The sequence below is a fragment of the Pholis gunnellus genome (assembly GCF_910591455.1).
Source record: "Pholis gunnellus genome assembly, chromosome: 18".
NCBI classification, from domain to species: Eukaryota; Metazoa; Chordata; class Actinopteri; order Perciformes; family Pholidae; genus Pholis; species Pholis gunnellus.
Genome location: NC_136545.1, coordinates 12,729,107 through 12,742,645, shown reverse-complemented (window position 1 = coordinate 12,742,645; position 13,539 = coordinate 12,729,107). Strand labels below are relative to the sequence as shown.

The following is a 13,539-nucleotide window of genomic DNA, read 5'->3' as shown; positions in this document are numbered from 1 at the left end:
ACAGCCCATCAGAAACAGTATGACAAGCACTTGTCGGTCAAAATCTCGAAGCAGTGTCTTGGCAGTAATCTGGTGGCTAGTCAGCCTGTTAATCTTCATGTGACCCCGCCAAACTCAACTCTAACAGATGCTGGTGAAGATACATAAGAGTCTTAGTTATAGTCCCCTTTGTCCTCAGATACAAGACATCTGTCCTTAATCCATAACTACTCCGGTGCCCTTCTCTCCTGAGCAATATCCTCTCACTTCTCAGCTGCCTCTTACATTATAACCGTGTCGATAGATTCTTGACAGGATCTGCAGTGCACCTAGAAGACCTGATCGCTCTTGATTTTCATCATTCGGGGATTATAAATGGCAGAGCATGGCAGGCATGTTGTTAGGTGCTAATTGAGTGCAATAAGGTGCACAGTAAAATCTCATTATAGAAACTACTTTAACTGACAAACAGGGTGGAGAAGAAGAAGTATGGCTCCCTTTTTATTTAGAATTTGCTCATGCCAAGTATTGCTGCTCAAAGATTCGAACTATGCATTTTCGTTTCATTGGTTGTAAGGTTAAAGGACTCTATCCATGTACCATTTGTCAGAGAGAGAGAGAGCGTGTTTGGTCAGCCATGAAGACACATCCTGAGTGTGCCTTTAAGATCTCATGTCTCATTACACACTTTGCGCTTACTTATGCTGTTTTTTTTCTTGCTGAGCCAAACACCAGCTCATCACTCTTCTCTGACTGACTGTCTCCTCCTTCTGTCCCTCCAGCGGCCCTGGGTATCGTCCTGACCAGTGGTTGTGCCACATCCAGACACTGCCAGCAACACGAGCTGCCGGGAGTGCGCATCCACTGCTGTGACTCAGACCTATGTAACAGCGCCCCCTCCTGGCACCCAGGCACGCTCCACTACATCGGTGCACTGTTCAGCCTCTTGCTGATGAGGATGTGGTTGTGATATGGAGTCATTCTGGAGAGGGACATGACACCAGTGGACTATGGGGGTGGGAAACAACAGCTGTCATCTCTTCTCTTAGCTGCTCACGTTTAGAGCTGAATGAGAGTTTTGCTCAGTGTGGTGTTACTGGCGAGCACCTTGAAATTGTAAGCGTTTGTCACGTTAGCTTGGATTTACAGTCAGAGCGATGGCAAAATAACCCTGTGAATATGTTTGATCACACATAACTTTGAAGCAGCTTGCAGTCATCAGTGAATTTATTGTGCAGATCCACTCACTTACATGTAGCTTGAAGTAGTATATTGGATATTATGGGCCATTTGTTGCCATGAAAGAAAGATCTTAGAGTCATAATATCAGTTTATTTAGATTTTTTTTGTAAAGACACCTTGTATCAGCGATGCAGATACACACAGACTTGAGGCTTATAAAGGCTTACGTCCACTTGTACTGCAAGACATGAAAGGAGTTCATCATCTTTCTCAAAATCAAATCTTTGTTGTGCAGTGTTTTATTTTGAATGCACCGGCTATTTACTTTGCTAAGTTGAAGATATTTATTTCAGTTTGCTGTCCAGTTCTCACGGTTAATCTTGGGAAAGCACACTGCATGTTGTATGTGGGACTGTAAGAAAAAATTGTACAGTGAAAGCATGTAATGTTGTGAATTACTATATTAAAATGTTTCATATTTTTCAAAAGTGCTTGAAATGGAAATTTGTATCACACCAAGACACACCATGAATGTCACACTACACGTAATCAGAGCAAATTAAAATGACTTGGGATTCAAATGATTCCATTTAAACCATAGGCAGCTGACCAGAAAGGGATTTTATGTGCATATGAAAATGTGTAACGCTGACATGAAATAAATAGAAATGAAAAAAATGTTGTACAGACATTTCATCGAGGGTTTTGTTAATTACCATATACAGTATAGGCTTTGTATATCATAAAGCTGTCAGATACAAAACTCTCGGTATCAAACCTTACCAGCCTTTAAAATCTGAGTAAACGTTGCAGCACTGCTGGAGCAAAAACTTTACACAGGGACATTTTGGCAGAATGGATAGCGTCCACACATTTAATAAATAGCTCATAGTCCCACTTCCTTATGCTGATTGTTTGCATGTAACACATTTGTAATTCTCTCACATTTCTTTCCCAATTAACACATTAACAAATTTGAACCTGGCTTCAGTGGATTTGCACAAACACATGGGAAAGATACCGACTAAGGACCATTGCAATGAACATAACATTAATAGGCCAATAGAGCTATATCTCACTGGAACAGTTTTACATGTTTTATATCTCAAGAATCTCTGAAAAAAAGTTTAAGAGACTGCTAAAGATGTTATTCTTGAAGAAGCAAAATAGTCATTCTAAATTATTCAACAGTATGGATGTTCATATACACTTAGATAATTGTTTTTATTCAGGCTACAACTCATTTAAATTGTTATAGTTGAATGTTTTGTAAAGCCCATGTCTTGAGATATGTTTTAAGTTGCAATGTTGATGCTCTAACTATATTAATTACTAAACGTATGTACGCAATGTAAACATTTGTTAACACATTGTATTTCAATGTGGACCCCAGGAAGAGTTGGTGCTGAAGAAAACAACTGATGGGGATCAAATTAAACAATACAAATATACTTTTAGGCATACAATGGGTTAGATTGACCGGTCTTCACATATCTGAATTAGTCCGATATAGGTCTTCAAGCTCTTAAGTGCACATTATCTTCTGAACCCAGGGTCAGTCAGGTGTAATACAATCTCGGAACACTCAATCTTGTTGGTTATCACATGATTTAATAATCTAATACCGCACTTTATCAATATTAAGAGGTACGCCAGTACAGTATGCATGAATACACCTGTGCAGGTGAGGTTGCTCTCCACCAAACAGTGCACAAACCTCAAATCGCCGCATATGATGCTCTTTGTCCCAGAAGCCCATTGTATACAGCGGAGGAAACCCTGTGCCGCGAGCAGCCATCTTGGATAGACAGATCATACTTGAGCCGGGATAACCTGCATTCCTCTTCTGAACAGCTCAAGAACACAAAGCTCAAAAGACGTAATTTCTGGTAAGGACAGAGAAGAGCACATACTTGAACATACTCACACGTACACCCCGATCCACGTGAAGACACTGGTGTTCCAATCACGAGACGGTTGGAACAGTTAAGCTAGCTTGTGTTTGCCAGGAGTCAGCTAATTGGCAAGCTAACGAGGCTAGCTAACAGATGGCTAATACTAGGTTGTTTTTTTATCGTTAGCTTCAAAGAATGGTATATATTACACATTAAACTGCTGGAGATTACCATTGCAGGTGATAAATCTCTTGATCGGCAATGACTCAACATGGGTTGACAAGCTAACCAAACAGCGTATTTACCATAATCCAACCTTCGCAGCTAACTAGCATGCTACAGATATAGCTGGCTGTCGTTAGTTTGGTTTTTGGTGGCTTTTGTGAAATTATGCATAGGCCAAGTTGATTTTCTAACGTAGTCACACCAATCAGGTGACACTGCCTCGATTGTCTTTGTGCTAACAGTGGCAAACGGCTCACGTCTTGCGATTTATGCTATTTGTTGTCAAGACATATCCATTGGTCTCAGCGAGCAGGTAAACCAGCTAACGCTTACTTAGCTGTCAAAACAGCTAATTTAGGGCCGTGATTGTTATCAGACACGATCACGTCGTTGGGTTTTAGCCAGTAAATATAAGGTTTCATTTCCTCTTTCGCTTAGTAACATTGTTAACTTGTTGTGAGCTAACTAACGGCATAGAATTAACCGAACCGATGCTGTCAAATTGCCGGTTGTTAAACTAAGCTAGGAGCAGGCATGACGCTACAGTGTCGAATACAAGCGATAACATGGACCACAACAGTCGGGTCTGTCTGGATTTGTGTCTGCAGATCGTCCCTTTTTAAAAAAAATTCTGGTTACTCGTATAGAAGTGATACTGTAGTAATCTGTAGTGCACATAACATCAGGTCTGATAACTCCTTAGCCAACAGGGTGTTAGCCTCCTCTCTGGCTTTACTTTTCCTAACAGATGTGTGTGATTTGAAAACAAGATCCTGAATGTCTTCAATGGGTAATCATTTGGATAGATATGCCCTTATATGTATAAAATGTTTCATAATTTATATTTATTGTGCCAATGCACTCTGTGTATTTCTAGGCTTGATCTGAAACTTGAATAACAACGTTACTTATTGTTTTGATTTTCTTTAATCATGTAAATATTGTAAAACATTTGATTTGTATGCATTGTAAAAGCCTGTGAACGATGGTGATGATGTCATAATATTGTTTTATGGCTTTTAAGACATGATTTGAATAGCGGGCCTGAACATAATGAAAGCACTCTGACTATATTTATATATATATATATGTCATGATTTCCTGATAGATTTGAGTCACGCATTGTCCCCTTTATGTGGGAAGTGGCTGTTGAGAGAAGGAAAAGTCAATGGCAGTGTTTCTCTGGAGGAAGATTCAGTGGGTTGGGCAGTAATGGAGAAATGCTGAGGCTGCATTCTGGTCACATGATCTTGACTCCTTTGACGGATACTCCATTGGGTTTATTTCTACTTAATGAGCACAACAAGCTGAAAAAAATGAAGGTTTGGGATCAAAATGTAATTGCATCTTGTTTTTCCTCAGTTCTGCGTGACCTACTCTAAATGCTTACTTTCCATCACACTGTAAATATGCCACATGAGGGTCATGTGACAGGAGGCAGGCCGGAGAAAGGCCCTCAAATATTACTCTATGATTTTAAAGAATTGCGATGGTGTGATTGCGTGATTTGTTCACGACATCTGTTTCCCTTCGAAACCCGCTTAGTACAACTTCATTAACTGCCCTCACATTATGTGGAAGTCATGCCGTCACCCGCACAGTTGATATCGAATGAATACATTAAGTGATAATCAGCTGGTGTAGCATTGCAGCGTAAACAAGCCTGTGTACTGCGGTCGTTAATGTAGCATTAAAGCTAGCCATGTGTTATAACACAGTAGGAAAAGGGTAGATCCTACGATGATCACATGGGAAGTTCGTAAAGACTACATTTTGCCTGAGTTAGCTAGTTGCTGTTAGCCTGAGTAATTATCCAAATGTCAGGTCAAGTTGCGGAGTTTGTGGAGGACTGTCACTGTGAGCCAAGTCTTTTCTAAGGCCTCCAATAAACAACACTTTCTCAGCCTGCGCTTGTAAGTTGTTTACATAGATGGAAACACTTAGTAGCGTCTCCTGAAGTCATATTCTTCTTCAGGAAATTAGAAATACCGAAACATGCTTTTGAGTTGTCTTAGTTATCAAATGTTGTTGTCTGTTATTTTCATAGCATTTATCTCTGAACATAAGTCTACTCTACTTTTGATGTTTAGAGATTTTCTCAGGCATAGGATTAGTATGACTGTCCGTATCATGAGGGTATCTGACCCTACACCATTTATACTGAAGCAACATTTTGACCTGAATTAACCTTCCTGTCTCTGATCCTCTGTGTTCACCCACTTACTCCATTTGCGAATGCTACTGAAAGTCTACACCTTTTCATTTATCTCATCTTTTTTTTTTTTTTTAATCCCTGTAAAGTAATTTCATCTTCACTCCGTTTGCTTTATTTTTTTATTTCTCCTCGTAGATTCTCGTATCCCAGCCGTCTACGTTTTGTCTGGTTGTGTCACTGTCAGCATTAATCTGGCCGGTCCCAACATGGCCACTGTACTGCAGATACAGGAGTGTGAGCACAACACCAGCACTAGGCTGTGATCTGGCAGTGATTTCAGCTCAGTTTTCACTGAGGTGCGGATCACAGACTGGCACTGGCAGACTTTATCTTTGCCAGGGACGTAGAAACCATCGCGCCGCTGCATGATTACGCACCTGATTGTTAAGCCTTGAATTATTTACCTCTCTACAGCAGTTACACTGTACGGCAGCACCTTGACAGAATTACAAAGCGGCCTTTATTCAACACCAATACAACATGGCCTTGATGGCGTTCGCAAAGTGAATTTAATGGAGAAATGGTTCACGAGAGAGACACGGCCGGCTTTTCTGAAGCTCGCTTTATGGATGCCATACATGACCCAAGTGTTTATTTATGAACAAATCTGTGCATGTTCAAAAAGAGCATCTCCCATTGGCTGTTTGTGAATGTATTTTTTTTTTGTTGATACAGTAGCGGTGATATTGTGTGGTAATTCTGAAGGCTGTGTGCTGTGTATGGAGTGTGAACAATGAAGCGTCGCCGGGTATCGGATAGGTGTCGGGGGCTATTTTTAGCTTATGTGAAAAGGTTGCCCGAGCTTTGAGCTCTGAAATATTTTTAATACTCTAATGTGATCCGTGCTAACTTCAGCTTTAGTGATAGTTCAAACAGATGTGTTTCATTCCTTCTGTGGTAGTAATATAAGTAAGTTAAATAACATCTTGGGGCACGGAATTGTTAAGGATCATTAGCCTAAGCAGTCAGTGGACACGAAGCTGTTAAGTGTACACGGCTACGTCTGTTTGTTCTCTGGCTTTATTTATGTAAGCTGAGCAGAAGTATGAAGCGTGTGGGAAGTGCAGTCATATCACCTCCTAGCTGACCAACCAAATGAAAAAGTGTCTGTGTTTTGGTTACTTGTACAGTCTCAGCTGTTGCATCTTAGGCATTTAATAAGAGGAAGTTATGTACGGCCTAATCAAGGGCATACTCGCTGATATTGATGTGCACCATATTTATAATAGTCAGGTCATTTAAAATTGCACAAGGGTCATTATTAAAATGGTTTAACTGGACTCTTCACACGATGTATGTGTGTGATTCCAACACGAGTACAGGCTACTGTTTGTTTTGCTGTGCTTTAGCGAGCGTCGATGAAGCATCTGGACCTATTGCTCTGATTGGATTATAGCGTTGTTGAGTAACACTGGCTCTTATGTGAGCGTTTTATATGCAGACGTGCGCAGCACTTAATGTAATTATATTTGCACTCAGACATGCTCAAGTTTGACTTTTCTTTTAGCCTCTCTTCTAGTTATTATAACATTATGTTTTATTATTATTTATTCATGGGGCGAGTGAAACCAACAGTCATGCTGATATTCAGTAAAATGAATGTGGTCAGTGTTGAAGCATTAAAAAAAGCATTGCAATCTATAATGCAGTGAATTACTGCTCTTGCTTGAATCAGTTTACGTGCCTAAACGTCCCCTTTTCTCTCTCTTTCAGAGCCACAATGGCCACCGCACCGTACAACTACTCCTACATTTTCAAATACATCATTATCGGTAAGTGAGCAATGCTTTTCAGTGAGCCTTGTCAATGAGCCGTTCACAGTGCATATATATATATATATATATATACATACATATTCCACTTCTGTATTTTGTGTGCTTCATGCTACACCGTACACTGAGCGGGTCCAACATGTTTCAAGATGTCTACTATAGTCTTTTATGCACCATACACTGCAAATGTGTTTTTAAATGCCATTCCCCCCCGATTTAGAATTATGTCCCACTTTTGCTGACATGTTTGTTAACGTGAACATATTGCTGCTTTTTTACTTGAACATACATTTACAGACCGACAAAATAAACAAACACAACCCCCGCTCTGGGCTATTTACCCTCCTCTCACACCCCGGCTCAAAGCTAACAAGTCGTCCGCTCGGACCTGAAAGAGGAGTGTGTGCATGAAGTCACTCTGTGCTTTTCGTTCCTTCACCGTTGGGTTTTGAAAAGGGAAGTCTGAAGGTCTTGTGATCCCACTTGTTGTAGTTGCACACACACACTTTTCTAAGATTCTCTTGATGTTTTTAGCCGAGTAGAATAAACGGCAAAATGCCCTAACTTCCAGGCTGCTTGGTGTTTTGATGCAAAATACCGATGAAAGCATCAATAGCCATTCTTACTATATTGGCACACCTTGAATAACAAGGTGGTCCGTGTAGAAAAGTATTGATTGTGTCAATATCACACACACCACCACATTGTCAAACTCTGTATTGACAATGAATACACATTATGTTTAAGTCTTTCTCTGTCTCATATCGCTCCACATTACATTTTAAGTACCGTCGCTGACTTCCTCAGAGGGGCTGCTACAACATGCATGTGGGCATCGCTGCAGGCTTGAATAAAGAATTGTTCTTCTTCTGCTATTTAGTCTCTCGCTCTCTCTCCACAGGGGACATGGGGGTAGGGAAGTCATGTTTGCTCCACCAGTTCACAGAAAAGAAATGTAAGTGCTGCCCTGATTTTTGCCTCCTTTTCTGTGTGCACTTGTGTGTGTGTGTGTGTGTGCAAGGTTGCCAGGTTCAACTGGAGTGCCTCGATCGCTTTAGATTTCTTAATGCGCAAGCGGAAGTCAGTGGCATAGAAGAAGAGTGTGAGCTCAACAGTGAGAGACTCTTCTTCTTCTGTGTGCGAGTCAGCTGCAGCCTCCCATTACCATTCAGCTCTGTCTCGTTCAGCGCTACTATTAACGAGCCAGATGCTGTGGTCCTCATTCACCAGCCACCGTCACATCCTGCGCACACACACACGCACACACACACAGGCGTTTTAGAAAAGGTTTTTAAGTATCAGTTGAAAAAAAAGTTGATACTTTCATTTTACAACTGAGTATGATGACTCTAAATACTGTTTAATTATTGATGCACCTGCTGCTGACTAACAATGGAGGTGTGTGACGCGTGTGTGTGTGACTGCACACGTATTCACAAAATGTATATTACAACATTATCACTGCAAGCGAACACACTGACTAACTGTACAGTTTAAAACTGAAATACAAGGAAACCACTAATTCTCTTCTCCTAATCACCAACTCTCTCAAAATGTCAATGTTGACACATGGCAAATAGCAACACAGCACAGAACAAAGCATGACCATTTAGGGTGTAAAATGGCATCAGTAAACTGAACTAATTGGCCCAAATAATCACATTTGACCTGGCAGTAACCTCCCTTCCTCTCCCCAGTCATGGCGGACTGCCCCCACACGATCGGCGTGGAGTTTGGTACGAGGATAATTGAGGTGAGCGGCCAGAAGATCAAGCTGCAGATTTGGGACACAGCGGGGCAAGAGCGCTTCAGGGCCGTCACCCGCTCCTACTACCGCGGCGCTGCAGGGGCGCTCATGGTCTACGACATCACCAGGTACAGGATGTAGTATTATCACAATGGTATCGACTTTACTCCGAAGCTCCAGAAGACGGTGAATGTGCATCGTTTCACCGCCTACAGACTCGTGAACAAAACGCAAACGATTTGCCTGACAGCTTTGTGTCCGACCCTCTTGCCCAAAGTGTTAGATGGTATCAGGGGTGTGTGCCGAATAAACACAGTCCCACATGTGGAATGTCTTTCCACACACCACACCCAACCCCAGTGAGGGCCCCGAGGGCCCCACAAACGGCACTGATGTGGAGGAAATAATATGAATTGTTTACATCACTGTTAATGTGACCGGCCTCAGCTTCTGCTGGGCTCATTGACAAAAAGTGAACTCATTCATTTGACCAAAGCTGCCGGATTTAACAGGAGTTTGTGTGTTTTTTCCTGTTAGAAACTACACAAATAACAATATCTACAACCCCTAAATTCTGTAACCACTGTCCCCCTTTTTGTCATGCAGGAGAAGCACGTACAACCATCTCAGCAGCTGGCTGACTGACGCCAGAAACCTCACCAACCCCAACACTGTAAGTACACACAAACATCTTTTCATCTTTCGTACTGGAATTACTCTTTGTTTGTCTTCTTAAACTGTATGTCCCTCCACCCACTATACACCCTCTATATTTTATTTTACTGTGTAGTTTTCTTGTGCTCTCCCTCTCTTCTTAGCCTGTTGAAAGCTGCAGAGCCTTGTCCATTTCTTAAATTGGATTTCTTGGTAAATATGATTAGCTCCCATTTACTGAGCAGCGTTCCCTCAGAGTAATGTGTTCCTGTAATATGCAAAGGTCACTCCAGGTTTGCAACGCCAAGTGAAAGATGTTTTCCTGCTGTATAAACCGAGAGGTTTGTTAATATCCGGAGACACATAGGGCATGTCTTGTTCAACCATATTCTCTTTTGCTCATTTCACAACGTAAACCTTACTTTGCTTTTAAGAATATTGTGTTCTTTCGGTCACCTCTTGACTATAAAAACATCAACAGAAGCATATTAACCGTATCTGTTTTCCACAGAAGTGTCTCGTGTCGGCCATGCGGTGGCAGTGTTGTGTTCTAGTCATGACACAAGTGTAAACATGTGTTCCTGCTTTAAGGGAGTTTATTTGGCTGCTGGTGTTTGAGAACATAATGACCACATTATGTGTTCACTCGACAGACTCCGTAGTCGTCATCCGAATGAAAACAAGAGTTGTGTAAGACGTTCTTTGGATTTAGCAAGAGCTTCTAAAAAGCTCCCCACTCATCCCAATAACAACCAATAATTCAGAAAGTACGATTTTAATTTGACTTAAATTACACGTTAATATTGGTATCAAATCAACGGCGCTTAGATTTGTGCCTAGAACTCTTTTCTCATCCTAAAGAAATGTTAAACTCAGAGTATCATTGTTAACAATTCTGGAATAAAGCAGGTTTATGCCTAACATGCAGTTGTGGGAGTCTTATGGGAAGAAGCTCATTACATCATTAAAAGTCTAATTACGTCACATCGCTGGGGGCCCCGTCAACTGTGCTCATGTGGGGGTGTCGGGTCCTCAGTCAACGTCTCCACAGACAACTCGACAGTATATCAACTGCCTTTAGGAACCGTCAGCGCCGTCTCTCAGGGGGATCGTCTCACTCTTTCCGGTTCCCGTCTCTCGTATTTCCAGGTGATCATTCTCATAGGAAACAAAGCGGACCTGGAGGCCCAGCGGGATGTCACGTATGAGGAAGCGAAGCAGTTTGCGGAAGAGAACGGTGAGCCGCACGCAAGAACATCGCATGTTTGAAAGACAGGAAAGAGGGTTTAATGTCCTTTTTCTCTCCGTATTGCGGAGACAGAACTTGACTTGAAGAAAGCAGAGCTATTAATTGAAGGAGGGGGCGAATGAGAATTTGGTATTTGAAGTATGTGAGCTTGTAACAATGTTTTACTGACTCTGTCATTGCATCTGTTTTATGTTCTACAGGTCTGTTGTTCCTGGAAGCCAGCGCAAAAACGTAAGTCTGCACAACTTCAGTGACGGCAGAACGTGAAACATCCCTTTTGCTTACATTCTTACTCCCAACTGCCTTCCCTTTCTCACTTCCCTCTCATTCGTGCGCAGAGGTGAAAACGTCGAGGACGCCTTCCTGGAAGCCGCGAAGAAGATCTACCAGAACATCCAAGATGGCAGCCTGGACCTGAACGCCGCCGAGTCAGGGGTCCAGCACAAGCCCTCGGCCCCCCAGGGCGGTCGGCTAACCAGCGAACCACAGCCCCAGAGGGAAGGCTGCGGGTGCTAATGACCAAGCAACCCCCCCTTCACCCTCCCCTTCCTCTCTCCGTCTGTCCTGCCCGCCCTCCCTCAACCATCCACCCCCCTTCATCCATCCACCCTCCTCCCTCACTGCACCAGGAGCTGCATGAGAGCAGGGCTGCGGAGGGAAGGGACGGGTATCGACTTGGGCCAGACTGAGCTGTGGACTACATCTCTCCCCTCCCCATCCTCTCTGTCTCCCCCTCCTCTCTAAACTCTGTCAGTGTGTTGTCGTCTCATAACTCTCCTCTTTCGCTCCCCTCCACTCCTCTTGCACCATTCAGTCTAGTCCCCCCCCCCCCCCCCGTCATAGTATCGTAGACACCACCACGCATTACACGGGTTACTGACACTTTAGATAGATGCGACATTCATACGATAATGATAAACAGAGACTGTTTTTTTTATGTTTGGTTTTATAGCTATATATGACATGTAAACACTGCATTAAATTTCATCCAAAACTCTACTCCCGAAGTCTCATGCATGGTTTACCAATCGCAGTTAGAACTATTGTAGGATCGGACAGCGAAGGCACTGGAGTAGTGCGTCACGCAGCCACTCCAGGTAGAGGCTCTCAAGTGTCAGAAGAACGTGTAGCCGAGGGAGCTCTTTCTGCAGGATTCAAACATGCTTGTGGCTTCTTTTTTTTTTTTTTATTCTGTTGCTGCTGCTCGGCACGAAGAGAGTTCCTTTGCCAGATGTGGCGGCGATGTTCTCAGGAGAGGGAGGGAAAAATTATTTAGAAAACCGGGAATTGTCGGCAAATTAAAGTAATTCCTCCGTCTCTCCTATATCACAGGAAGGAATATTGGGTGTTTTCCAGCTAGTCTCTGTGTGTTAAGAAGTTGGATGAGAGTTTCATCTTTTCTGTTTTTTGGTGTAAAGATTCATTCACATCACTTTCTTTGCACCAGTTCTCCCTCTCCTCACCCATCTGACCACGTCCCCCCCCCCCCCCCCCCCCCCCCGGGTCATATCAACAAGGTTTCTGTCTTTACCAGCATTTTCTTTGTCATGGTCTGTTGCCTTATTATAATTCATGTTATTACTCTTTAATCTTTATTGTATTGCTGCACTTCCTCTTCACCCTGCTATTGGACTCGCCCCAAATAAATCAACACTCTTAGATTAATGATGGAGAATAACGTAAAAATGCAAGTGGTGGCTCACAAGTATCAGCAGCATGGTCTTTAAACTGTCAACACTCCTTTTTTCTTTTTTAAGTGCTGCACTGAAGAGCTGATCTGTTTATTTGGGCAGTCGTTTCTCTGCCTTGTATAATACAACACCAAGCAGCATGCCCCTCCCCCCCCCCAATACAGTGAAATTGTCAAAATCCAATTGTTTTTTTTGTTTTCAAATACAATTTTTCTGTACCATAGTGATTCCCTGATTGGACAGCTGTATATATTGCTTCTTAACTATTGGTGATGACCTCGCTACTTTACAACTTAGACATTTTATTTGCCGGCTCTGCCAAGATCTGTACAGTTGATGTGCTAGTGGGTTGCCTGTAATTCATGCTTGGGAAATTCTGTAACATAGTTTCTATTAATAAATGTATGTAAAGGATAGACACCCAGACCGACGCCCCCCCCACCCCACCCCGTCTGCACACTACTGAACCTGTCAATTGGTTGAGGGGAGAGGAAGTGGATTGATATGATGTGCAAACTCTTGATTCCTCTCGTCACTGTATGGAGTGGAGAATGGGGCACTTTTACGTTGATGTTCTGTTTGTTTTTTTTCCACCCCGCTCCACATGGGGAGGGGCCTGCATCGCTGTCTTAACTTTTGGGGAGTGGGGATTGGTTTGTTATTGTGGGAAGTTGGTGGGCTGGGTCTTCCTTTTTCCTGTGTCCCACCTCTTTGCAGTCTGAGTGACCACTTCCTGCTTTTGTCTGTCCACAAGTACAACAACAACAAAAAAAAGTACATATGTATAAATTTTTAAGGAGCTGTGCTAACATTTAAATGCGTTTCTTGAGTGTATATGATTTAAAAAATGTTGACATTTTGATTTTAATGACAAAATATTCTAGACAGAAAAAAATAAATTATACATAACCTGTTGCTGTGTGTCTGTTT

At 42.4% G+C, this 13,539-nt stretch overlaps 1 protein-coding gene across 1 annotated transcript; it reads left to right on the top strand.

The window, feature by feature from the left end:
- The first annotated feature begins 2,925 nt into the window (after positions 1-2,925).
- rab14l (RAB14, member RAS oncogene family, like) lies at positions 2,926-13,524 on the top strand. Its single transcript, XM_079178839.1, has 8 exons — positions 2,926-3,050; positions 7,210-7,268; positions 8,170-8,223; positions 8,966-9,143; positions 9,622-9,688; positions 10,819-10,906; positions 11,119-11,149; positions 11,257-13,524. Exons 2-8 carry the CDS (start codon positions 7,217-7,219, stop codon positions 11,432-11,434), a joined length of 648 nt encoding a protein of 215 aa, XP_079034965.1. The 5' UTR covers positions 2,926-3,050; positions 7,210-7,216; the 3' UTR covers positions 11,435-13,524.
- Positions 13,525-13,539: the final 15 nt, after the last annotated feature.